General features: G+C 37.5%; 3 protein-coding genes and 1 long non-coding RNA gene across 5 annotated transcripts in view; 2 read left to right on the top strand and 2 right to left on the bottom strand.

Annotated features, from left to right (window-relative positions):
* LOC149646980 (uncharacterized) overlaps positions 1-8,808 on the bottom strand; it is a 65,389-nt gene extending 56,581 nt beyond the window's left edge. The window contains exon 1 of the long non-coding RNA XR_016371848.1: positions 8,139-8,808. This is a non-coding gene — a long non-coding RNA (uncharacterized LOC149646980). The remainder of the gene's footprint in view (positions 1-8,138) is intronic.
* On the top strand, positions 1,470-24,552 carry LOC149646984 (uncharacterized). Its single transcript, XM_089849847.1, has 12 exons — positions 1,470-1,787; positions 1,879-2,142; positions 2,198-2,309; positions 2,371-2,575; positions 2,682-3,039; positions 3,093-3,257; positions 3,319-3,505; positions 3,563-3,811; positions 3,876-4,047; positions 4,105-4,253; positions 4,316-6,688; positions 23,709-24,552. Exons 1-10 carry the CDS (start codon positions 1,470-1,472, stop codon positions 4,193-4,195), a joined length of 2,121 nt encoding a protein of 706 aa, XP_089705973.1. The 3' UTR covers positions 4,196-4,253; positions 4,316-6,688; positions 23,709-24,552.
* LOC149646985 (P2X purinoceptor 7-like) lies at positions 4,560-5,804 on the bottom strand. The gene is made up of 3 exons (XM_089849862.1): positions 5,656-5,804; positions 5,312-5,521; positions 4,560-4,806 (listed from the first exon to the last, which is right to left on the bottom strand). Exons 1-3 carry the CDS (start codon positions 5,802-5,804, stop codon positions 4,650-4,652), a joined length of 516 nt encoding a protein of 171 aa, XP_089705988.1. The 3' UTR covers positions 4,560-4,649.
* On the top strand, positions 15,105-24,552 carry LOC149646986 (uncharacterized). 2 transcript variants are annotated; one of them, XM_089849846.1, is made up of 9 exons: positions 15,105-15,167; positions 16,495-16,560; positions 16,899-16,970; positions 17,039-17,143; positions 17,468-17,599; positions 17,688-17,773; positions 17,933-18,021; positions 18,233-19,024; positions 21,811-24,552. In XM_089849846.1, exons 4-9 carry the CDS (start codon positions 17,042-17,044, stop codon positions 22,740-22,742), a joined length of 2,133 nt encoding a protein of 710 aa, XP_089705972.1. In that variant the 5' UTR covers positions 15,105-15,167; positions 16,495-16,560; positions 16,899-16,970; positions 17,039-17,041; the 3' UTR covers positions 22,743-24,552. The 2 variants fall into 2 exon arrangements, with proteins under 2 accessions (XP_089705972.1, XP_089705971.1); XM_089849845.1 differs by lacking the exon at positions 15,105-15,167 and having other exon boundaries at positions 16,446-16,560.
* Positions 24,553-24,646: the final 94 nt, after the last annotated feature.

Genomic DNA, 24,646 nt, shown 5'->3' on the forward strand with positions numbered 1-24,646 from the left:
CAATTTTTCCATTCGGTCAACCAGTGACATACAATACAGCTCCAAAGATGATTTGGGTTTTATATCATCCCTCGGTTTGTTTACATTAGTGGCAATTGACTTTAAAATTTCAATCTCTATTTCGTCCCGCTTTCTTTTGAATTTAGCATTTTTATTTTCATAAGATAATTTTTCAGGTTGCATTTTATTTGCTTCATTTGCTTCACTGCAAAAAAAGGAATAAGCCATATACCCAATCATGGGAACCATCATGTTCAAGCGATGTTTGCAAAATAATCAATGATCTACAGATCAGGCCATCGTGAGGCCCTATTTTAACAATGTAAACACAGCTTCAACATACAGCCTGTTAATATATGAATTTCAGTACTCTCTAGTTTCATTCTGGTTTTCATCTACATCATCCAATTTATCTCGGTCTCCATCAAAAACATCCACTTCCAAACTTTCAGGAATGACATAACCGTGAGCTGAGTTTGAGGCTGAATCATCGTCAGGATGAACGACATTGCTTACAGTGCTATATATAAAAAGGTTTATTGTTTTAACTTTTCATTCATTTTTCTCGATCGTCTTTCGTACATTGACCATTGATAATTAATGAAATTAAATTACTTTCTGTGTTTGATATGGTCACTCAAAAAACTCAGGGTCTCGTAAAGAGACCATTTTTTAATTGCAAGTGCTTCTGAGCCAGTTGGAAGGGCCGCTGCCTTTTTTTCTCTGGAAAACCTATCACGAAGCAATTTCCATCTCTTCTTGATAAGTTTGACATCTTCAATGAATTGAAATAATTTATGGGTTAATTAAACTGTTTCACCTTAAAGGGAAAATGAAAACTGCGAGGCATACTTTTTTATTGTATTGGTTTTGAAATTCTACGTATTCAAAAACCTTAAAAAAAAAAGTCTCAGAATTTTAGATTGTAAAAAAATATTTATAAAACACTTCATAAAACCTGAACGATAAATTTCTTCGGAGGAAAAATTTCTACTTGGCGCTTATTTTTGATTTCGTTACGCGACCAATGAGCTGGTGCCATGCCTCGTGACGCTTAACTGACCAATGAGTGAAAATCGTGGTTTTTAAAGATGGGGTCGGGCTTAGAAACTCGAACAGCGAGAGTCGCGACGAGAAACTAAGTTGGCCTGGGCTAGTCTGTGATTTTCGGAATTCGTAGAACTCCTTCAACTTTAGCCATTTAAAATCTCTTGTAATTTCCAAGGATATAATCTTAATTAGTATGAAATTTTCTTTTAAAATTTTACTTAGTTTAAATATACATTCAAATAGTTTAGTAATTCCGTTTGTTTATAAATTTGCGTCGGCTAAGCCTTTGTATGTGGGATAAACAAAACAGTCAGAACTTCAGAAGGCATCGTTTAGAACATTTTACTTAGTTTAAATATACATTCAAATAGTTTAGTAATTCCGTTTGTTTATAAATTTGCGTCGGCTAAGCTTTTGTAATGAAGTGTATGGTATGTGGGATAAACAGTCAGAAAGCATCGTTTAGAAAATGCGGTATAGTCATACATCGGTTTCCAAATGACCGAACTGAAATCATAAGTTGGCTTACTGCCATTGGCAAACCTGAAAATACTTTAGTGGCGAATGGCGACGGCGTGTGCTCAAATCATTTTTTAGATTCGGATTATCGTTGTTTACCATTACCAAATTCCAATCAAAGGCCACTTTTGAAGAAAAATGCTATTCCAACTTTGCAACCTATTCCGCCTAGAATTTTTAACGATAATGCTGATGGAGCTTCGGCTAACCCAATTTTCGTAAGTCAACATTTTGATTCTTTAGCGAATGATTTGAAAATTTCCATCAACTACAAACCTTACCTAATACAAACATCTTTTAAATGTTTAGAATGCCTCGCACATTTCGATAGATACTATAAACTATGCATCTACTTCATCTGAAACTGATCTTGCAGAAAATTTGACAACTGATATTGATATAGCGGAACATTTCACAACTGAAATTGATATTGATATAGTGGAACATTTGACAATTGATGAAAGTCAAGATTGGGAAGGCAATTTATTAGCCTCTACACCAAAAACTGATATTCCTTTAGCGAGACCAAGTTCTTCTTTAGACCATACTTATTCTCGTGATAGTGATTCGGGGGTATGTGAAAGTTTACTCTATATAATAAATAGATGTTAACATGAAATTTGTTTAGGGCTCTCGGCCTTCATCTAGATTGAATAAAAATATTTTTCATCAAGAAACGCATATTAGTCACAAAAAAGTTCAAGTTCAAGTGAATTCAAAAACAAAAGCAACTGAAACTAGTAAACTTGATTTTGAGAACTAAACATTTAGAAGTGGGAAAGATAATTGTTTAATTTTTAGGTAGATTAAAGACCAGAGATATAGGAGTTCAATGCGGTTTGGGGACTCGGACATCAACACCTGTCAACCTAAGTCCTGAATTTTCTATGGAGGTTGAAGAAGCAGTTGTTGAAGATGTACCAGATCCAGATGATCCGACATTTGACCCTGACATGACCGCCGCATCATCAATAGATATGTCGTTTTGTTCAGAAAAGGCTGAAAAGTAAGTACACCGTGGGAAATGTCATTTTATAAATTTGACTTTTTGGCCATGACATTTCACTCAAGTTCACGTGGAAGGGTTTTTATAATGAAACTTTTTCTTATAGCATAGGGGCACAGTCTCCTAATGAAGAAAAAAAATATATAGTCTTTGAATCTTGCCTGCTTCTACTTTTTCACGTTTGTTTTCAATGTCAACAATCAGTAATTAAACTAGACAAAATTGTTTGTGGGACAGCTCTCACGATAAAAACTAAATGTGTAAATGGACATAATTGCGTGTGGGATAGTCAACCCAGGTTAGGGAAGACCTTTTGGGGAAACATAATTCTTGCGTCAGTCCTTTTCTACATGGGAAATCTTCCCCACAAATTTATTTCCACTATGAAGAAAGCTGGAATTGAAATTTTCGTTGACAGAACTTATTTTTACTATCAGCGTATTTTTGTGTCTATTACGCAAAAGGTAAATAATTTTAAATTTCCATACTACAAAGCTTAAAACTAGGTCTTTTTTAGATCTGGAGAAAAGAACAAACGCTCCTATTAGAAGACTACAAAAGTTCAGAAGTGGCAATTTGTGGTGATGGCAGAGCCGATTCTCCTGGTCACACTGCCAAATATGGCACATACACATTTATGGACGGAGATCGCCGTAAAATATTACATTTCGAATTAGTTCAGGTATATTAGTCTTTTCCTGACTGAATTTAAAAAGCTAATGTCCTACAAACATTCTCTTTAGTCAACTGAAGTCAAGAATTCTTTTGCCATGGAACTTGAAGGGCTAAAAAGAGGTCTTTTGTACCTCGTTGAAAGTGGTATAAAAATAAAATGTCTTATCACTGATAGACATGTATCAATTCAGAAATTCATGCGTGAAAATTATACGGAAATTAATCATTACTTTGATAATTGGCACGTTGCAAAAGGTCGGTTGCAATGCTAATAAAATGGCTGTAAGAGTACTAACGTTTATGGTTTTTTAGGTATCCAAAAGAAATTGATAGCTCTGTCAAAACAAGAGAAATGTGAAATTGTAGCCCCTTGGATACCTTCCATAGTCAATCATGTTTATTGGTGCGCTGCCACCATTAAAATTCCAGGAAAAATTACAGACAAATGGACCTCCCTTGTGAATCACATTGCAAATCAACACCAAAACCACAAAGGCTCATACAAAAAGTGCGCCCATGGTGCTTTGTTAGATCATGATGAGAGAGTATGGATTGCAAAAAGTAAGATAACAAGTCATTAGCCTTCTTCAAATAAGAAACTGATCCATCAGCTGTCATTTCGCAGACTCAGAAGTTCATTCCAAACTATCAGCCCTTGTAAAATCTCCCCTTACGTTGAAAAGTATCGAAAAATTATCTCCCAAGTGGCAAACATCTTCAGTGGAGGCTTTTCATAGTGTGTTATTGTCTAAATGCCCAAAGAGGCTTCACTTCTTCTATGACAGCATGCTTGGACGGTAGGCACGTGACATTCTTAAATATGGTTTAATGGTAAAATATTTGAGTTTATTCAGCACTATACTTGCTATTTTGCATTACAATGAAAATGGAGCTAAGGACCAAGACCTTACAAATTTAAACGAGCCGCAATGGAAAGTTGTATAATCAAAAGCCAAAAAAGGCAAGCCCGTTGCTAAACCAGTTTTGGCTCAGAGTACTTATAGTAAGAACAAATTTTGCAGCATGATAAAATTATCTTTAATAATAATAATTCTATTCCTGAAGATTATATAGACAAACTTTTAGAAGAAACTGTAACCACCTTTTCAACCGCAACAACGATTGCCAGCTTAATTCCACCTAGTCTATCACCTGGCACTTTGTCACAAAAACACTCTGAAGGTGTGGTTAAAACCGATATTATTGAACAACACAAAAGCCGCTTTGCCAAATAAGATATTAAAAAACTTGACAAAAATTGTTTTAGTGGCACAAATTCTTCATTATCCTTATAAATAACAAAATGTCATTTTCGCTGTGAAATCACTTTAATTAAAATTTAACATTGTTATAAACATACATAAGTCTCAATTTATAAATTATTTTACATTTTACACATTTATTCATTGTAGTTTTTAAAACCGACATATACATCATCAGGAAATTCTTGCCGTATTTTATTGACCACACAGCTCGGAAGAACCTTTCTCGTGTGCCAAGGAAGTTTACGCCAAATGGCACTTACAAATTGTCTATAAGCAATGTATCTAAAACGGCTGAGAAAGTTAATTGGAAGCTATTATTTTTACTTTCAAATTCACATCAGATGATTTCAAAATGAAACAAGCCTATAGGGAGCTAACAACTGGCTAGGGGGAAGAGATAGTATGACGTCACGCAGCCCCTCTCTGGTTGGCATTTTTGCGCGTAGAATACGGTTTCCAACCGTTAGGGAGGATGAAACTCCAGTAAGAGATAGAAGGGTGTGACGTTTCAGGGTCAGAACTGTTAGCTCCCTATGGGTCAAGAAGCTGAAACATCACCCCCCCCCCAACGTTTCAACTCTAAGCCTATTAAAATCGTATCTTTTTCCCACCTATGTAATTCCAAAATGTTTCGTTGAGGAAATAACATTTCTTTCGAACATAATAACCCCATTAAAAACAAACCTAAAGCCCAAAGAAATTATATTCCACCGAGAGCACACTATATCATTGACCTATAGTTTCCAAAAGCTAATAATCTTAGATAAAATTTATTTATGCAGGAGTAAATATTTACCTTGGAGAATAATCATGTTCTTCATTTGTTTCAGCAACATATCGAACTATGGCTGTATCCAGCACATAATAATCCAGGCATACGCGATGGAAAAATTCATGTAACGTTGCACAAACGTTGTCACCAAGCTTCGCTTGGATTCTTGCAACTTCTTTGCAACATAAGCTCTCTCTCCCCGTCTCCATTGCTTTACATTCACCACACGTGCACCTGTAAATAAGTTTAGTTCATGTTCATAAACCCTAGAAAACTGACCCTAACAAACATAACATAGCAGCAAGTACAGCCTTCTGGCTTGGCTATAGTGTTAAGCCTTGGTAAGAAATGTCAAACAAAAAACTTACCAATCTGTGTTTCCAATTCGATTTTCATTTATATCAATATTTACTTCCACATCATTTCCTTCGTCGTTAAATTGACCGACGTAATCTTGCAATAAAGGCTCAAAAGCATAGGCTTCTGGCATTTGTTGCTCTTCTTCTTCTTCTAACATTTTCTAAGCAGAGCAGATAGCAGAAACAAGGGAGAAACGCGAGTTTTTTCCAGATTTACTTCTACCGAGTAGTATTGAGTTCTGATTGGTCGCGAGGTGACGATAGTGCTCATTGGTCGCGTACCGAATTCAATTTTGAAATGCATTAGACCCATAGATTTTTGTAGCAGACGAAAGTTTGTCTTTTAAAAAGGTTTTTTTAAGCATTTTCAAGGTTTTAAAAAAATTTCTAAAAATTTCAATATTAGTTTTTCATACCATAGAATCAAAAAATACCAAAATCTAAAATTCTTTAAGGCAGCTTTCTTTTATCCTTTAAGCATGCAAATATAAAAGAGAAAGAGAAAGAGTGAGATTGTGACTCGGAGAATGTCAATCTCTCTCTCTCTCTCTCAGGAGTACTTCTTTATGAGATTAGATCATACAAAAAGTTCAAAAACGTTAACAAACCTGAAACATTTAGTTGTTCGGCTATTTCTGACCATACTCTTTCTTTTACTCGAAAAAGTTTAAAATCGGGCCTCCTCATGTCATATAGAATTGGTTTATCTCTTATATATTCAATCAAAGCTTCGTCCTCGAAATCCGCCATTTTTGTGTTTGAAATTGAATAAAAAATTCGCCAGAGCGGCCAGACGTCGCTATCAACGTAACGGACGGTAACGCAAGGTTTGGCGCGAACTTTCAAACGCGGCAAAACGCATACGCTACGCAACGCTTAAAAACGCGCTAATGTGTAGTAGGCTTTAGGGCACTATGTCCTATTGTTACACCGCCGTTTTCAGAATTAATTTTATTTTAAATGTGGCAAAATTCCCAGAGGATGCTAAAATAAAAAGTTGATAAACCAAAATAAACCTCTCGAGTCCAGACGCAATTAGGAGGTTTTTCTTAATCAATTGAATAAATATAACTGAAATTAATTATTTTAATCGTCACTTAATTTACCTTAATTCTAGCATAAGTAACATAATAAACATAAGTATGACTCTTCCTATTGTAATAATGCAAATTTCAAAATGAAACCTATAATCAACACTGACACTCTAAATTACATCAGGCCAGGACTTGCAACCCCGTCGAGTACTTCATGCTGGTCTTTGGCGAATGACATAGTTCTACAATTTTAGCCAATCACAATAAACCATCTCCTTGAACGTATTTGTGTCGGTAATAGCTCGTCTGCTATTTATTGTACGAGCTCGCGGTGTTTGTATGTTTGACTTTGAGATTGCCATAAGTCGGATATTTCAGTACCAAAAATGATAAGCCTTTTGAAGTCTAAATATTCGGTAACTAAATCTACCCAATGCAAATTTCAATTTCGAAATGTGGTCGCGCTAAAGTCGGTAAAAGTCAATGAAAATCAACTAAACAACCAAGGCTTAGGACCGTTGACTCAAATCTCAATGGCGTCTCTTTAAACCTCTGAACCTGATTTCCGATATGGGGCGGAAGTCGCTTCTTTTTCCACCGCTAGGGGTCTCTGTGCTGAGCGCGAACTTATGATGACGTAAAAGGTCCGAAAATAGGTTTATAGTTAGTTTTGGCTAATTGTCATACTTATGGTTATTATGTTACTTATGATTCTAGTTAAGTCGTTTTAAGAAACGTTATTTCTAAAATCATTTTAAATATAGTTTTTGTTGACGTTTGAATTCAAGTGTATGCCTCTTTAACATATTTTGGAAATTTACACTATATAAGTCGATTGATTCACAATAAATTGTGGATCCCTGCCACTGGGACGTATTTCGTAACCCAAGCCGATCGCCGCTTAACAACGATAACGGAGTGGAAGCGTATATTGCTTACTTCTAACGTCGTCCGGATACAGCATATACGTTTGCTCCGATTTGTCATCTGCGATCGCGGTGACAGACAGACAGACACACACAGAGAGACACGTTCAGAGCAATACCTCTCCGTGACGTCATCAGCACTCGGAGAAGTATTAAAAACTATACGGAGAAGCTTCATCATCTTGTTGAGGGTGCTTCTCGCTAGTCTAGGGTATTAAATAGCCAGAACACTTGACGCAGCAAGGGGGTGATGGTTAACCCGAGAGCGAAGATGACGGTTACTTGTCTTCTGCTAGCAATTAATTATCCGAACATCTGTTAAACATTTTCAGGGAAAATTAAACCACCATTTGAGCCAACGTTTCTGCTCCCTACAATTTGATGTTCATCACCTATATGTCTATAACCAAAAACCGATTTATGGGATAAGAACGTCGGAGTTAGCGAATTCACTCCCCATCCTCGCATACTTTATTGAGAAACTTCGTCTGCTTATATTTTGACTCCACCCACAAATTCTGTATATAGCTACTTCTAGAGATCGAATTTGTGGGTGGAGTCAAAATATAAGCAGACGAAGTTTCTCAATAAAGTATGCGAGGATGGTACTAGAGGCTAAAGCTATGATCCGACGTTCTTATCCCATAAATCCGTTTTTGCTATAACCTATTTCATCGGTAAACATACTTAATCAACGCTATTTTTATCTCTGAGGCTCAGAGTGACGGATGTCACTTAAAAGTACTGTGCAGGATGTCTGTGTGTGTTGTGTCAGTCTGTCCGTTGTTACTTTTCTTCTTGAGTAACAATCCACACTTATACTCATAGGCCTATAGTCTCTCGTTAATTCCACATAAACGCAATCTGTCGCATTGGCTAATAAAGTCTATTCCGTGTAGTTACTAGATGTAACGAGAAACGTCTAGCCTCCAAATGATGGGGCTCCCACCAAATGATCGTGCAATTGCGCTATTCATCATCAACTAGTTATAAGCCTTTCTAATCGCCTTTCTTCATTTGTTGTTTATGGGGGTGGGGTTGGGTGTTCGACTTCGCACTAGAGGAGTGAAGATGCAAGACAAACGCCTACCTCTTTTCACTTATGATTCAACCTCGCTAACTCAAGACAAGATGTTAGAATGCAGTCAGTTGTGGAGAGTTAAGGCCTTTTAACGGGAACGAGGGGCTTATAAAATTTCTGAATCAAAAGTGACCGCGTTTCATGGTATGTGTCAATTGACAAATTCCCCCAGCCCCAGGTCAAATTCCCCCCAAACTGTGATTGATCGGGAGGGAAATGTCTATTTCATGAAGTATTTAAAACTAAAGAACAATATTATGTAAAAAGGAGTAATGTTTCTTCGGAAATAAATATAAACAGTAATGTTTTGGAAAAGGCATATTATTTGGGAAGTCAACAAAGATAAACAACCATATTTTGAAAAAGGCATAACATTGTTAAATTAATTGTAAAATATTACTAACCTAACTCTAACCTAACCCAACGTAAACTAACCTAATCAAACCCATCCCGAATAAAATTAAAATATTGTCAAACTAAATGTAAATATTGAATGCCAGTGACACAAACAATAAACAATTCCAAAGCAATAATTGCTTCGCATTTGCAAATTTTTACCATTATTTACGTAAACCTATTTTTACCCCAGAAATGAATGAAAGTCAACGAATTGTTTAAAAATAAGTCAAATTATACTTTGATACTATTTACATACCTTAGGGGAATCGTACCCACCATCCTTCACTCCGTTGTTCAACGCCACCAGACCGCTGAAGCGTCTGGAGTTTTAGATAATATTGATACTGTATTTTTAGTACGACCTTATTTTACACTGTCGGGGGATTATGACTGGAGGATTTTGTCCAGAGGTTGGAGGGATTTTGCCTAGGGCGTGGGTGATTATTTCTAGAGCTTGGGGGGATTTTGTACTCTTTCCTCGGATGGGGGAAACTGACCGGGGGATTTTGTCTTGAGAGAGGGGGATTTTGCACGTTTCAAAAATGGGGTGATTATGACAGTGGGCCTTTTGTCTTGGTGGTATTTAGTCCGTATACCATCACGGAAACATGGTAGGGGTATTAAAAATAGGATATACTTCGTCTTCCTCACGGTGAAATCTTTTAAAGTAAACGTTTAAGTAACATAACATCACAGCTTAAAAGAACGGCCTTTTTCTAAATATACTTATTTTACAAAATATATGTAGTTGGTACGTCATATTCAGATTTTGCAGTATTTCAAACGATCAAAACCTTAAAGTATTCCAAACAAGTTGGGAAACCAAAATAAACCTCTACGAGTCGAGGCGAGGGCTATATACCCAATGAAGAGATTTTCTTAAATAGTTAAAGGGCAGGGCCGTCGAGAGACTTTGCGGGCCCCGGGAATGGTTATGAGTCGGGCACCAATAAAAATTTACCAACTCATTGGGAGGGAAAATTTATGGACGCACAGCTGCGGGTCCGCCAAAATAAGCACTCCGTGCACTTGCCAAAAGTACTCCAAACACTCATTTCTCGTAGCAACTTAAGCACTTTTAAGCCCTGGTATCTTCGTTCTGGTTAAACGTAAAATTCTGAAATTTCCATAACTAATAGAAGTTATCGGGCCTACCTCTAACGCCAAATTACAAGTTTGGACCAAATGTCGTTTAAAAAATAACTTACACCAAATTTTCATTGTTTCACTCACTGACCGATCATGAAAAATCTAAGGTACTTCAAGAAAGAGGTAGAAACCTAAAATTATGGATTTATTTAGTATTTAATATATAAAGTAAGGAAAAATTAAAAAATACTGAAATTTCTTTAAAATCACTTTAAAAACAATACCTATGAAAAGAAGTGAGATCCTAACCAAAACACTAACGTGCAAAAATATGCAAAGCTTTGCATTGGAACTGCTACAGCGTAAAAGTTCTGAGATCCCACGTACGACCAAGTTTCATATAAATATTTTTGAATTTTATACACTTTATATAAAAAATATTGTCACTTGGCTATAGTACAGCAAAAAAGAGATAATAATAACAATTACAATATTAGCAATTGTATACCCAAGTGAAGATATGCATCATATAAAGGAACTGTACAAAATTATATTTAAATCTTGGCTGTAAATGGGATCTCAGAACATGTTACGTGTAGCAGGTCCAAAGCGAAGCTTGTCATATTTTTACAAGTTTTTGTTTTTGTGCTAATAATTAGTTTAAAAGTTCATATATGATACTCTTTTGGCTTCTTTAATTCTAACTCACAATATATCAAGTTACTATTAAGCAACCCATTTATGAGCGACTGCGAGACGCTGCCCGCACTACTTGTTGTTTTGTTAAATTATTAGACTAGTTTGCCTAAACCCATAACCATCAGCTTTGAAGGTAGAAAGCTGTTGGCTTATGACTTATTGGCTTATGGAAAGTTTAATAATATTTATGCCTGCCCGATCGTCCACAGCAAAGAAGCAACTGTAAAAAACACGTTTTTCCGTGGTGTAGGGTTATTCCCGTGAGAAGGAAGACTTAAAAAACTCCGTTTATATTTTACTTTGAGTGGTTCATGACGGAGAGGATAAAACTACTACTCTTCATTCTCTTTTTGACCTTTTACTATTTTAAGAGTCTGTAAGAAGGTCAGCGGACCGTTGAATTTATATTTCGAAAACGTCGTTATTGACGTCACAACCCCCCCCCCCCCGGCGGAGAAAACAAAGTTAATGCATTTTCCTATTTCTGTGTTATTGAGTCTTATCCGGCAGGTGATACAATTGGGCCAATCACAGCTCCTTTGCTACTGGTTCGATCGCTGGTTCCAGCAAACTCAGCGGGGGTTTCAGACTCGGAATCGGAGACTAGGGAAACGCCGGTGCGGGGCGGCTCACAACCAATCACAAGAGGAACTAACCTGATGTGATGAACCGCTTTAAAATCACGAAATAATCTCTCTTTGTTGCTTTTTACATCAGCCGTTAGCGTAAATGATTGTGGGGAAGGGGTCGGGTGCTTTTTTAAAAGCAAATTCAAGGGCCGCCGACCACTGTACAGTCCCTTTAAGCACTAGTTGAAGAAATCATTTTGCTAAGTTCTATATTTATATTTTCACAACCATTATCCAGAAAAGAGTTGACAAAGGTCGAGACCCGGTCGGGCCCCCAGAGGTACGGGCCCCGGGAAAATGGACCGAATTGCCCCCCTCTCTCGACGGCCCTGCTTTTTACCTCTCCGAGTGACGATGACGTCACGGAGAGGTATTACACTGGCCGTATCTGTCTGTCTGTCTATCTGTCTGTCTGTGTGTCTGTCTGTCAGACCCCACGTGACCGCGTTCGCAGTTTACAAAACGGAGCAAACAAATACCCGATTTCCGGATCGCGTTCGCGGTTCAGGGAAATTTGTCCATTCATCTGCCAACACCACTCTTTACTAACTGGCTTCTAAGGACCACAATCTGCTAGTCTTTGTCCATCCCACATGGACACTAGCCTGTACTTGCTGTCTCGTAAGCACCACCATCTTCTGTTCTTCGTCAATCCCACACTGACACTAGCTTCTATGCACCACCATCTTCAGGTCTTCGTCAATCCCACACTGACACCAGCTTCTATGCACCACCATCTTCAGGTCTTTGTCCATTCCGGCATCTTCTCCATCGTTATCGTTTTGTTTTAAGATATACGCGGCGATCGGCTAGGGTTACGAGAAACGTCTAGCCTCCCAACGGCAGGGCTTCCACCATCGGTTCACGCGAATGCGTTTTTATCTATTATTATAATGGAAACGAATTGTATATATACCCCAAAATTTGAAGAAAGCGGGCAAGAGGGGTACCCTTCACTTTAAACGTCAATATTAGCATAAGTAACATAATAAACATAAGTATGACTCTTCCTATTGTAATAATGCAAATTTCAAAATGAAACCTATAATCAACACTGACACTCTAAATTACATCAGGCCAGGACTTGCAACCCCGTCGAGTACTTCATGCTGGTCTTTGGCGAATGACATAGTTCTACAATTTTAGCCAATCACAATAAACCATCTCCTTGAACGTATTTGTGTCGGTAATAGCTCGTCTGCTATTTATTGTACGAGCTCGCGGTGTTTGTATGTTTGACTTTGAGATTGCCATAAGTCGGATATTTCAGTACCAAAAATGATAAGCCTTTTGAAGTCTAAATATTCGGTAACTAAATCTACCCAATGCAAATTTCAATTTCGAAATGTGGTCGCGCTAAAGTCGGTAAAAGTCAATGAAAATCAACTAAACAACCAAGGCTTAGGACCGTTGACTCAAATCTCAATGGCGTCTCTTTAAACCTCTGAACCTGATTTCCGATATGGGGCGGAAGTCGCTTCTTTTTCCACCGCTAGGGGTCTCTGTGCTGAGCGCGAACTTATGATGACGTAAAAGGTCCGAAAATAGGTTTATAGTTAGTTTTGGCTAATTGTCATACTTATGGTTATTATGTTACTTATGATATTAGAAAGCTTCGAAAGATAATAGGAACAGCTTTATATTAAATGATTTAACTATTTTTAGAGTTATTTACTGGCGACTAAAATAATTAATATCATTTATATTTAATTAATTATTTAAGATAAACTTATTTCTATGTAATGACACAAGTGAGAGTTTATATAGAACGAGTAATGAAGATTGCATCCGAATCGAAACACTACACGCACATCAAAGTTAATATAAAGCGAGTAGGATGATAAGATCTCTAACAAAACGATAACATTTCCTTTTTGCAGAATGTTAAATGAAAATATTTTAAATATTTTTCGGCATTACGATTCTTTAAGAAGTTGTGTAGCTATAAAGCTCTGTTTCATCTTTCGAACATCTTTCGATATTAACATTTCAAATTTGGTGTTTACTTTCTAATTCAGCTTTACTTCATTTATATATAGTGTAATCGTTTTTTTTATATTCATTAGATAATATGGATGTTAATTCTTCATCTATCCACAAGTGTTGAAACAATTAGGACTGTGAAATAAGATACCCTAGATTTAAACTAGAAATGACCTTGTTTCGGCTCCTCTTATAGGAGGTGTTAACGGTTCAGAGTGAGCCGAAAGTTAAATACACCCTTCAGTGATACATTTTAGGTCCTCATTAGAATTATTGAGGACACAAAGGAAATTGTTAAACGCTTAAGCCTTTGCTAAAGACCTTGGCAATATTTCGCCAATTTGAACTATGCATTTCCGGTTTTTCTCCTTGCTGGTGGACCTGTGTTTAGAAAGAAAATTCGTCTCGGCTCGGAGAGTTTTATTTTGGTTTCCCAACTTGATAATTCAGCTTTAATACATTTATATATAGTGTAAACGTAAACTTTAACTTGCTTAGATTCAATTTATGTCAATGTAGAATATTATACTTAGTATTATTGGGAGTGGATCCATGAATTAAAGGGAGGGTGAAGTAGAAAGTCAAGTGATTTTTTATCGATTCTTGTACCAATTATAAGACCAGTTTGCATAGTTAAACATCCAGGAAATATCTCCGAATGATTTCAAAATTCAAATTAGGTTCAGATTTTAAGCGTAATTTTAAACAAGGACTGCCGACCAATCGCGTAACGCCCTGCCTTTTTGTTAACAAAATTCTCGTGGCACGTTCCGTGTTGAATGAAATTTAGAACGAGATTTGGTAAAATTAGGCGCGCGACGTGACAATCGTGGCGCGAGACTTTTTATAATTCGCTTTATATCCGAACGGTGGCGCGTTGACAAAAAACGAGGTAAAATCTCAGACTCGCTGATTGGACGAATTCAAATTTTTGACTACTCAACTTGTTTTTAAGGGTAAATGGACGACTCGCACAAGTTAACCATAGAGAAACATACTTCCCTCTATTTACTTCTGTCAATAGTTAATAGACTACAAAATTTTGTAGGGAAGTTTTAGCCAAAGAGTACTAACTACATAGGAGTAGAAAATGTCTTGAGCTAGAAAATTTCTAAGAAGGAACCCCGAATTAATAAACTGGTCCCACCGTCTATTTTTCCGAAAACGATAAATGACCTGAGGTTTATTAATAAATAAACTGGTCCGCCAATTAATAAACTTGTTTTAGACTTGTAAACCTGCCTTATTTCCAACGCTGTTCAGACGTAGACGACTATCACAGGCTAATTGACAGCCAGGCTGAGAAATAAGACGGTGACCAGGACAATTTGCAAATGGCAATATATATGATTAAAAAAAAACAGGATATAAAATAAAATGTACAACATTGAGGGACCTTCCGATGATTACAGTCGTCTCTAATATTTTATAAAAATGATGCTATTGCTGTCTCAAATAAAACTCACGGACCAATTTAGTAGGCGAGTCTTCAAGAGGCCGTGGCGAATTATGACGGCACTGCTTCTGCGAATAATTTGAACTATAGACTGTGAATGTGATGTCGTGTCGTCTGCTGAAGATTGACGAGTCGAATGGAGTCAATGGACATGCAGTTCCCTCTTTTTTAAGGTGACGGTTCCTCCTTACTGTAAAATAGGAACGTTCATATTATACCTGACTGGTAAGAATTTATATAAAACTGATAGGAAACGCTAAATCTTTGTTTATGGCTATAATTTTATTATTATCAAAATGTTACGTATATTATATACTTTTGTAAAATAGTGGGGCTCATTCCGTTTTTAAAGTCGTTTTCCATAGTGGGAAATTGATTAGTAGGATAGTAGTATTCCCCCTACGAGAAAAGCAAAACCTATAATGGGGAAAATAGTATGGAACGCTACATCGTGCCAACTAATCGTAGGTAAATATTCCCCCGTTTTTGTTCTGATCAGCATCATAAATTGCCGCCTTTTCCAAAATATTGCAATTTTACTGTATTTCTGCCGGGAAAAGAGGCGCATACTTAGCCCTTCGTGAATAAACAAGCAAAATGAAATGGGGTAGCAAAATATTGGCCTTTTAATTAGGGGTCCTTAGTGTCGTACTTGAGAGGCCAGTACAGAATGAACATGCAAAATGAAATGGGGTAGCAAAATATTGGCCTTTTAATTAGGGGTCCTTAGTGTCGTACTTGAGAGGGCATTTCAGAATGAACATGCAAAATTAAACCGAAGGGAGGTTTCTTATGTTACATTTGGTTCAATTAATGACGATTAAAATAATTAATATCAATAATGTTTAATTGTGTAAAGAAAAACCTCTTAATTGCGTCTCGACTCGGAAAGGTTTATTTTGGTTTCCCAACTTGTTACTACTATCCTACTAAAAACATCTTCTCGCTATCGATGGCGGCATCGTCGTATAAATATTCACAGCGAGCTCACCTCGGCTCGGGCTCAAAATTGAAACAATTTTTCCTTAGAGCACAAAGTGAGCTCAAGCTAAGTTAGTTTTTATAAATGAGCTCGGCTCAGGGTCATTCGCATAATTTGCGGGTTCTGCTCGAAACCTCGAGCTCGACCTTGCTCTAATATCTTTCGCTGGCTCACCTGGAGCTCTTGCTCAGTCAATTTAGCAAGCTCAAGCTTGAGCTAGGTCTTAATAATTTTAGCAAGCTCAATTGAACTTGCTTTCATAATGATCGGGCTCGTAGTTTTGAATTCACCTCGCTGGAGCTCAAGAAAGGCATAAAATTTGTAACAGGGCTCAGAGCAAGCTCTCGTTAATTTTACCGTTGAACCTTCAGGCTCACTTTTGTGACGTATCGTGAGCCCGGGCTCACCTCAGAAATGTTTTTCATAAACTTTCAGGCTCGGCGTGAGCTCTGAACTTATTTGTTATTTTGAATAGCCTCGCTCAATCTGCGCTCGGGCTCACTGAAATGATGTGAGCGCGGACAGCTTTGATTGCGGTCAACTAATAATAAATAAAGGTTATCTTAACAGGGAAGCTGTACCAAGTATGATGGATTTAATGAAAGACTGTCGTGTTATGGTCGAACGTTTAAGCTGGTAAGTGATGAATATAATGCAACTTAAATGTAACGGATGCAAACCTATCGAAACTACTATACCTTGGAAAGAAGTGGATCATTTTTGCTATTTCAAGAACTAAAAGTACTAGCAGAATAAATAATTTATAAATGCTAGTTGTAGTTGTATTCGTAAAATGCGCTTGAGGAATTCAATAGTCTTGAACAAAATTACACTATTAGTTGTGATGGTTGTGACAACCGATTTGCACTAGTTAAGCTTTGATAGCGAAAGCTACAATGTTTGGGGAGCCCTTTTTTGTTTGTTATTCTTTCGTTTCTGTTACACCTTGAGTTTGAATAAATATTTTACTTTAGGAAAGATTTACAATTTCATAAACTCCCTTTACTAAGAGTTTAGTAAATCTTCAAAGGGTGGCGATTAAAGAGGTATTTCCGAAATTATTGGAATATTCCCTGTTTGAGGCAAATAGAAAATAACGGGAAATTGTTTTTAGGAAATGAAAGATGAGGAAAATCGTGACTACGATCACTTAAGCAAAGATGATCTGATCAATGAACTAAAAGCCAAGGATGATCGAATCAGCAAACTGGAAGCCGAGGTATTTTTCAAAGCATAGGGGGAACCGTTTTTTAGAATTGTGAAATTAAGCTCAAAACAAGAGACCCTTTTAGGATCATAACCCATTTTTATTGTGTCCCTTAAAGTAGAACCAACCTCTATGGTTTAAGATTATTGGTGACAATACCTATCAGGATTGTCTCTCATCTCAGGGTATATTGGTAACATATCCCTCTTCATTAACAAAGAAACCCATCGAGGACCTTTGTTGCTGATCCCCCTTCTTCCCTTTAAAATACGTTCGGCCAGAGAAAGTCCCAAGAATATTAACTTAAGGGTTGTAGTGGAATCTTTTTTTGTTTAGTGTAATATTTTAATTTCAAACATGGAAAAAGAGAGAGAGAAAACAACATTAATGACAAATAAGCAATTACACGAAATTGAAAGACTTAACTTGGTCATTAAAGAGCTGGAAAAGAGAATCAAAGATCTGATGGTATGGCACATTCTTTATTTTCATGGTCTTTAGAAAAGATAATCAGGTTAAGAGTGCGAGTTCAATTATTGTTAATTAATTAAAAAAGGAGAAAAGTGGAATCCATCAATTAGCTAATGATGTGAAAACTGAACCCATGGAAAATGATTCTGGAATTAAAGAGGAAATTCAAAGGTATTTAAAGGGGCGACTTGGGTATTTTGGATGTTTAGTCGATAATGGCAAAACTGATGTCGCTAAAACCGTCCGTAGACCGTTTATATTGCACTAAACATGGCAATCAATCGTATGTTTTATTTATATTCAAAACTGTACTGTTTTTTATTTGAATAGCTTGCAAAGTACAGCTGCTGAGATAATCAACGACATTTCCCAAAATCTCCTTGACACGGAGGCCAATAAACTCAAGAAATCTGGTAATGGTACGTAAATTTCGATTGCTTCACTGATGTTAATTATGCTTCTAATTGACGCGGCTTATTGCTGGTAAGGGACATGGTCCGTGTAATGTATTGTTTAAAGGGATTACTAATTGCCAAAAACTACATGTGGCATTATAGTAACGCTTACCCAACCTGATGTAGTTCTCACTTAATAAGACACTTATTAATTTTAATGTTTTTCATTAAATAGGCTCATTGCGAAATGCCGAAGCTGTCAATGTCCAAGGCATGCTGGGTAAAGAAGGCATTAATCCAAAATCACCATCTGTTTCTGAGCCTCAATGCGTTGCGGAGGTTGGCGATACAAACACCGAAACTGAAATTACCTTGAAAAATGCTGAAAAAATGGGGCTAATAAGGCGAATTACGAATGTAAGTGTCGCTAAAATGAAATACAGTGACAGTTTGCCTCTTTGCGCGCCTTCACCTGACCTCGAGGTCAAAAACGAAGTCGAAATGTCTCCTGACTCAACGACGGAAAGCGATTCGCCACGGGAACCTCTCGAGAACAATATTAACGTTAACGATTCTTGTCCTAAATCGCAAAGTGTCTCAACAAAGGATGTTACAACTCGGTCGCTGAAATTTCGTGTTCCGGAATTGAATGTTGAAGTCGAAAAACATTTGGATCTTTCTTTTGAGGCAGATGTCGAAAGCGATTCACTAGAAAACGATTTTGATGACAACCAATCCGGAATCACCTTGAAAGATGCAAAGAAACCTGATAGTAGACAAAATCAAACCGAGAAACTGTCCTTGCCAAATCGGGAGTTTGCTGATCCGGGGTCATTGAGTGTGGCAGTGTGTGTACCTAAACTAGAACTTAACCCAAATCAATTATCAGAATTGACCTCCTTTTCGATGGAAATCGATGAACCTGAAGTTCCGATTGAAGCTAAAAAGAATAGTTCGGAGACATTTGAAAATGTCGCTCCAAAGAATTCCGAAGGTAATACCGCGTCGTCCTGTTCGGAAATTACAAGTAATTTTTTCCCGCATAGTGTATTCCAATTAACTGCTCTGAGATCGCTCTGGATTTGCTCTAGGCGACTTAAAACCCGATTCATTTCCGGAGCTGCGTTAACGATAGTCTTTCCCCATCCTAATCGTCAATGCAAATTTATTGAGGCAACTCTTTTGTACAGATCAGTACCGATGGGATCATGGGTTCATTTCTCATTAATTGTAAAACGGAAGCTATCTAGGTGAAAAAGTGAAAACCTTTCACCTGAGTGAGGCATTTGCTCCAAATTAGGGAAAATCTTGGGCATTTGAAGTGTGTCGTCAAAAGTTTCGATCAAACCACGCGATGATCACAGGACTAGTTTAAGGTGGGGGGGACACTGGTCCCCGGGCACAAGGCTTGTTTGGGGGCGCATTGAGTTAAACTATTCCCCTCAGCAACATTGGATGTTCCATTTTCCCGGCTTAAGGGGGCGCGTATTATCTCGGCCCCCGGGTGCATAATTGCTTAATCCGGCCCTCAGAATAGTCAGGAATAACCTATAAAGGTTTCTGCGATTTTTATCCGAAAGTATCGTTCGACGAGCTCTGTTTCCATCTTTCGTAATCTTTCATTCAGGACGTTGTTATTAAAGACCTTTTATTATGAAATGCCCTTGAATATTTCTGGTCAATTGGGAAACGGAAACCCGAACTGATCTAGCGCCTTAGAGCTGTAAATGGAATGCGCTATTGACGTGGGTGCTATCAAGGTACCTGAGTGAGGCATTTGCTCGAAATTAGGGAAAATCTTGGACATTAGAAGTGTGTCGTCAAAAGTTTCGCAAGGCTTGTTGGGGGCGCATTGAGATAAACTATTCCCCCTTAGCAACATTTGATGTTCTATTTTCCCGGGTGCAAAATTGCTTAATCCGGCCCTCGGAATAGTCAGGAATAGCCCATAAAGGTGTCTGCGATTTTTATCCGAAATTATCGATAGACGAGCTCTGTTTCCATCTTTCCTAATCTTTCATTCAGGACGTTGTTATTAAAGACCTTTTATTATGAAATGTGCTCGAATGTTGTTGTATTTAGCAAGGTGTGGTTATATAATCACACTGCGCTAATGGATTGTATGTGTGTGGGTGCGTGTGTTTGTCAGTTAACCCCGGGTACACGAAAAACAAGCGTGGATAGAAAGCGATTAAGGCAAGATCCGCTACCACGTTGGAGCTTGTAATGTGAAAGAATATGCGAAAGGAAATTAGCACTATGGTATGAGTTAAAGGCAATTTTCCGACTTCGGATGGACCTAAGACCATTAACTACCCTCGGGACTCGCAACGCAAGCTTTCTACCTTTCGTGGCTTTCTGTTATGCGCGATCCTAGCGACCCTTGCGGTATATTGAGGAAACTTTTAGGGTGGACCGAATTTCCGGTTTACAGGTTCCTCTCTTTGCTGTTTAAAAATGGCGGATCACGACGAAGAAGATGAGAATGAAACTGTTACCGTGTACATATATTTTTAACTACCATTATGCAGATATCAAGCTAATTTAGCGATATATTATTTTGCTATTTTATCATAATTGTACATTAAACCGTTGCGGCCTTTTCTTTCTTTCTTTTTTTTAAGCGATATACGAAACCGGAAGTTCTGTACACCCTATAAGTTTCTATCCGTTGCCGCTCGGTGGCACCCTAGTCGCGAAAACAGCCGTAAGCCCGTAACTCCTAGAGGCGGAAACTTCAATACGAGGATCTTATTGCGTTGCCAGTCCCGGGGGTTGTTAATGGTTTTAGGATGGACGTAAAACAAGTTTGTCTGAACCTATTGTTAAGAAAAGATCCTCTTTAGGCTCTTCAAAGTATTGGGAAAGAAATAAGATCGGCATCGTCAAAGTATTCACCCGGTTAGATTCCGGCAACCCTTAAGTTTACCTTTCATTTGACGGACGGCCGTATCGAAACAGATTAAAATATTTTCTCTTTACTCCGGTTTTTGGGGTTAGCGAACGAGGATGGGTAATACGGGCAAGGTAGCTAGAATGAGAGATTCATTTTCATACGGAAAGGGCACTATGTGTAAAGCATGGGTTGCTGCTATTTATAGTTGTCGTTGAAAACATCTCCTGACCCTTCAATGTGTGTATATTTATATATAGTTGTTATAGGTTTTTATCTACGTTGTGAAAGACATACAGGCTGTTACGTCTTAATACTGAAAAGTTGGTATATGGGGGAATAACTTAACTCTAGACTTGTTAACTCATGCAAGTAGTGGTTTTTTACTTAAATTCTTAACTCTTATTGAGTTGCGTACATTTTAAGACATATATACTCGCGAACTGGGTTTCAAGTGAATGCTAGCTTACACGAACAACGAGATATGACTGCTGCCCTCTTCATTATACAATCTATGTATATATACAGATATTTAAAAAACTAGATCAGTTAAAACACTCTCTTGATATCTAATCTTATTTTTTGGTCGACTCGTCTATTTTTTAATCTAAGTCTCAACACAGGCTTTACGATTATGATCTGTGAGTATGTATGTTTGTGGAGGCTGGATAGGCGAAAAGACCTTTTTATCTAGATGTGGTAAGAACTTAATGTACACCAAACGTTGGGCCATCTCGAATATTAAGTTAGCGAGTTAGAAAACATGAATACTGTACTACATTCGCACATACGAAACTAACACGCCCTTCCCACCTCAACCACACCTAGCTAATACGTAAATTTTTTTTACGTGACATGTTTTGATACAAAATTGGAAAGGATATGTATCGTTTTTATATTTCTTTTATATATTTTTGTAGGAAAGTTCAAGAAGAAACGTTCCACTCGGTTCAAATATTCTACTGAATTTAAAAGAGATCCACAACCTCACATTATAAAAGGGAACAAAGGAAAACGCTTCAAATGTGATCAGTGTGACTTTGCCAGCACGAACAAGAGTACTTTGATCAGACATCAACGCATTCACAATGGTGAAAAACCATTTAAATGTGATCAATGTAACTACGCATGTACGCGTAAGAGTCATTTGGTCTCTCATCAACGTATTCACAGTGGCGAAAAACTCTTCAAATGTGATCAGTGTGAATACGCAAGTACGCGTAAGAGTGATTTTATCAGACATCAGCGTATTCATAGTGGCGAAAAACCCTTCAAATGTGACCAGTGTGAATACGCAAGTGCGTGGAAGAGTGATTTGATCACACATCAACGCATTCACAGTGGCGAAAAACCCTTCAAATGTGATCAGTGTGAATATGCAAGTGCGTGGAAGAGTGATTTGATCACACATCAATACAATCACAAAGGCGAAAAACCCTTCAAATGTGATCACTGTGAATATGCAAGTACGCGTAAGTGTGATTTGATCACACATCAGCGCATTCACAAAGGCGAAAAACCCTTCAAATGTGATCAGTGTGAATACGCAAGTGCGCAGAAGAATGGTTTGATCACACATCAACGCATTCACAGTGGTGAAAAACCTTTCAAATGTGATCAGTGTGAATATGCAACTGCGTGGAAGAACGTTTTGATCGCACATCAATACAATCACAAAGGCGAAAAACCCTTCAAATGTGATCAGTGTGAATATGCAAGTACGCGTAAGAGTGAATTGATCACACATCAATACAATCACAAAGGCGAAAAACCCTTCAAATGTGATCAGTGTGAATACGCAAGTACGCGTAAGAGTGATTTTATCAGACATCAGCGTATTCACAAAGGCTAAAAACCCTTCAAATGTCATCAGTGTGGCTGTGGATTCAGGCAGAAGTGTCATTTCATATTACATAAACGTACAAGCCATACGAATGAATAAATGGATTTCAAGACTGCTCTACAATGTAAAATTTCTTTTAATCGTACCATTGACAAAAACCATCTGTCATCCTGTTTTGTAAAAAATGGGCCGAAACTGTTTATGTAACAATCCAATAAATTTCTCCATTCTGAATTGTATTAACATAAGTGTTGCGCATTATTTGAGAAAAGACTCTTAGGGCACTATGTCCTATTGTTACACCGCCGTTTTCAGAATTAATTGTATTTTAAATGTGGTAAAATTTACAGAGGATTCTAAAATAAAAAAGTTGATAAACCAAAATAAACCTCTCGAGTCCAGACGCAATACTCCGTTCCATTTATTCCATAAATTGCTTTCCCCCACTCTATTCGAGAAAGTAGGGCCTTCATACAACCGGGCTGCCAGGCCTTTAGTGCGGTTTCTGATAGCAAACCGATCTATATGATTATAAGCCCTGAGAGCATTTAGTCTTAGAGCTCGGCATTATCTATGATCTATCCATGTTCCACGTTATTTTATCTTTAGCCATACTCGAAAATTATCCACAGATCTTACATGTTAAATCGTATTAAAATCCACAACTTTGTTTATAAATAATCGGTTATCCACCAATTTGTGGATAATGGATAGAAAATGCCGAGCTCTATTTAGTCTTGGCTTTTAAAGTTGCGAAACGTCAAGCTGAAACTTCACTTATGCGGTTAACCCTTGGCTAAATTTTCCAAACAAAATCGTCTGCTACTGCCGATAGCCGAAACGTGGTGCACGACTAACAAAATGTAAAATCCACAAAATAGTGAAATCTTGACTAGTCCATTTAGATATTTTTATTTGGTCTTTGTCGACTATTACGGTTTTCCTACCCCCATTAATGGAACGGTGTATTAGGAGGTTTTTCTTAATTAATTGAATAAATGTAACTGATAATATTTTAATCGTCATTAATTTACCTTAATTCTAGTTAAGTCGTTTTAAGAAACGTTATTTCTAAAATCATTTTAAATATAGCTATTGTTGACGTTTGAATTCAAGTGTATGCCACTTAACATATTTTGGAAATTTAGACTATATAAATCGATTGATTCACCACAACGATAATGGAGTGGAAGCGTATATTGCTTACTTCTAACGTGGTCCGGATACAGCATATACGTTTGCTCCGATTTGTCATCTGCGATCGCGGTGACAGACAGACACACACAGAGAGACACGTTCAGAGCAATACCTCTCCGTGACGTCATCGTCACTCGGAGAGGTAATAAAAGCTATACAGAGAAGCTTCATCATCTTGTTGGGGGTGCTTCTCGCTAGTCTAGGGTATTAAATAGCCAGAACACTTGACGCAGCAAGGGGGTGATGGTTAACCCGAGAGCGAAGATGACGGTAACTTGTCTTCTGCTAGCAATTAATTATCCGAACATCTGTTAAACATTTTCAGGGATAAATTAAAACACCATTTGAGCCAACGTTTCTACTCCCTTCAATTTGATGTTCATCACCTTTATGTCTTTAACCTTTTTCCTCGGTAAACATACTTAATCAACGCTATTTTTGTCTCTCAGACTCAGAGTGACGGATGTTAGCTCTATCTAAACCTATTTGAATGAGGCGCCAAAACATTCGAGCTAAAGATAACACGAGGTTAGCGCAGTACACGGCTAGAGACAGGCATTCGGGTTTTACGCGTGAACATGTAAAGAACGATCAATAAACGTAACTCTTTTTATCCCTTTTCTATAACCGCAAATCTTAATAATAATAATCATTAATTACACGCCTGAATCAACAACAATTAACAATTAACATCTCAGAAGTGGGATTCACCCGAA

The sequence above is a fragment of the Phalangium opilio genome, unplaced genomic scaffold (assembly GCF_054372755.1).
Source record: "Phalangium opilio isolate 3A_F unplaced genomic scaffold, DU_Popi_V2 ptg000089l_1, whole genome shotgun sequence".
NCBI classification, from domain to species: Eukaryota; Metazoa; Arthropoda; class Arachnida; order Opiliones; family Phalangiidae; genus Phalangium; species Phalangium opilio.

Coding starts and splice junctions, on each gene's coding strand:
- LOC149646984 (XM_089849847.1), top strand. CDS start 1,470: ATGAAGTGTATGGTATGTGGGATAAACAGTCAGAAAGCATCGTTTAGA. Junction 2,310..2,370: donor AACAAAAGCAACTGAAACTA/GTAAACTTGATT, acceptor TTTAATTTTTAG/GTAGATTAAAGACCAGAGAT. Junction 2,576..2,681: donor TGTTCAGAAAAGGCTGAAAA/GTAAGTACACCG, acceptor TTTTTCTTATAG/CATAGGGGCACAGTCTCCTA.
- LOC149646985 (XM_089849862.1), bottom strand. CDS start 5,804: ATGTTAGAAGAAGAAGAAGAGCAACAAATGCCAGAAGCCTATGCTTTT. Junction 5,522..5,655: donor CGAATTGGAAACACAGATTG/GTAAGTTTTTTG, acceptor ACTTATTTACAG/GTGCACGTGTGGTGAATGTA. Junction 4,807..5,311: donor GAACATGATTATTCTCCAAG/GTAAATATTTAC, acceptor TAACTTTCTCAG/CCGTTTTAGATACATTGCTT.
- LOC149646986 (XM_089849846.1), top strand. CDS start 17,042: ATGAAAGATGAGGAAAATCGTGACTACGATCACTTAAGCAAAGATGAT. Junction 17,600..17,687: donor AGAGAATCAAAGATCTGATG/GTATGGCACATT, acceptor TAATTAAAAAAG/GAGAAAAGTGGAATCCATCA. Junction 18,022..18,232: donor ACTCAAGAAATCTGGTAATG/GTACGTAAATTT, acceptor TTCATTAAATAG/GCTCATTGCGAAATGCCGAA.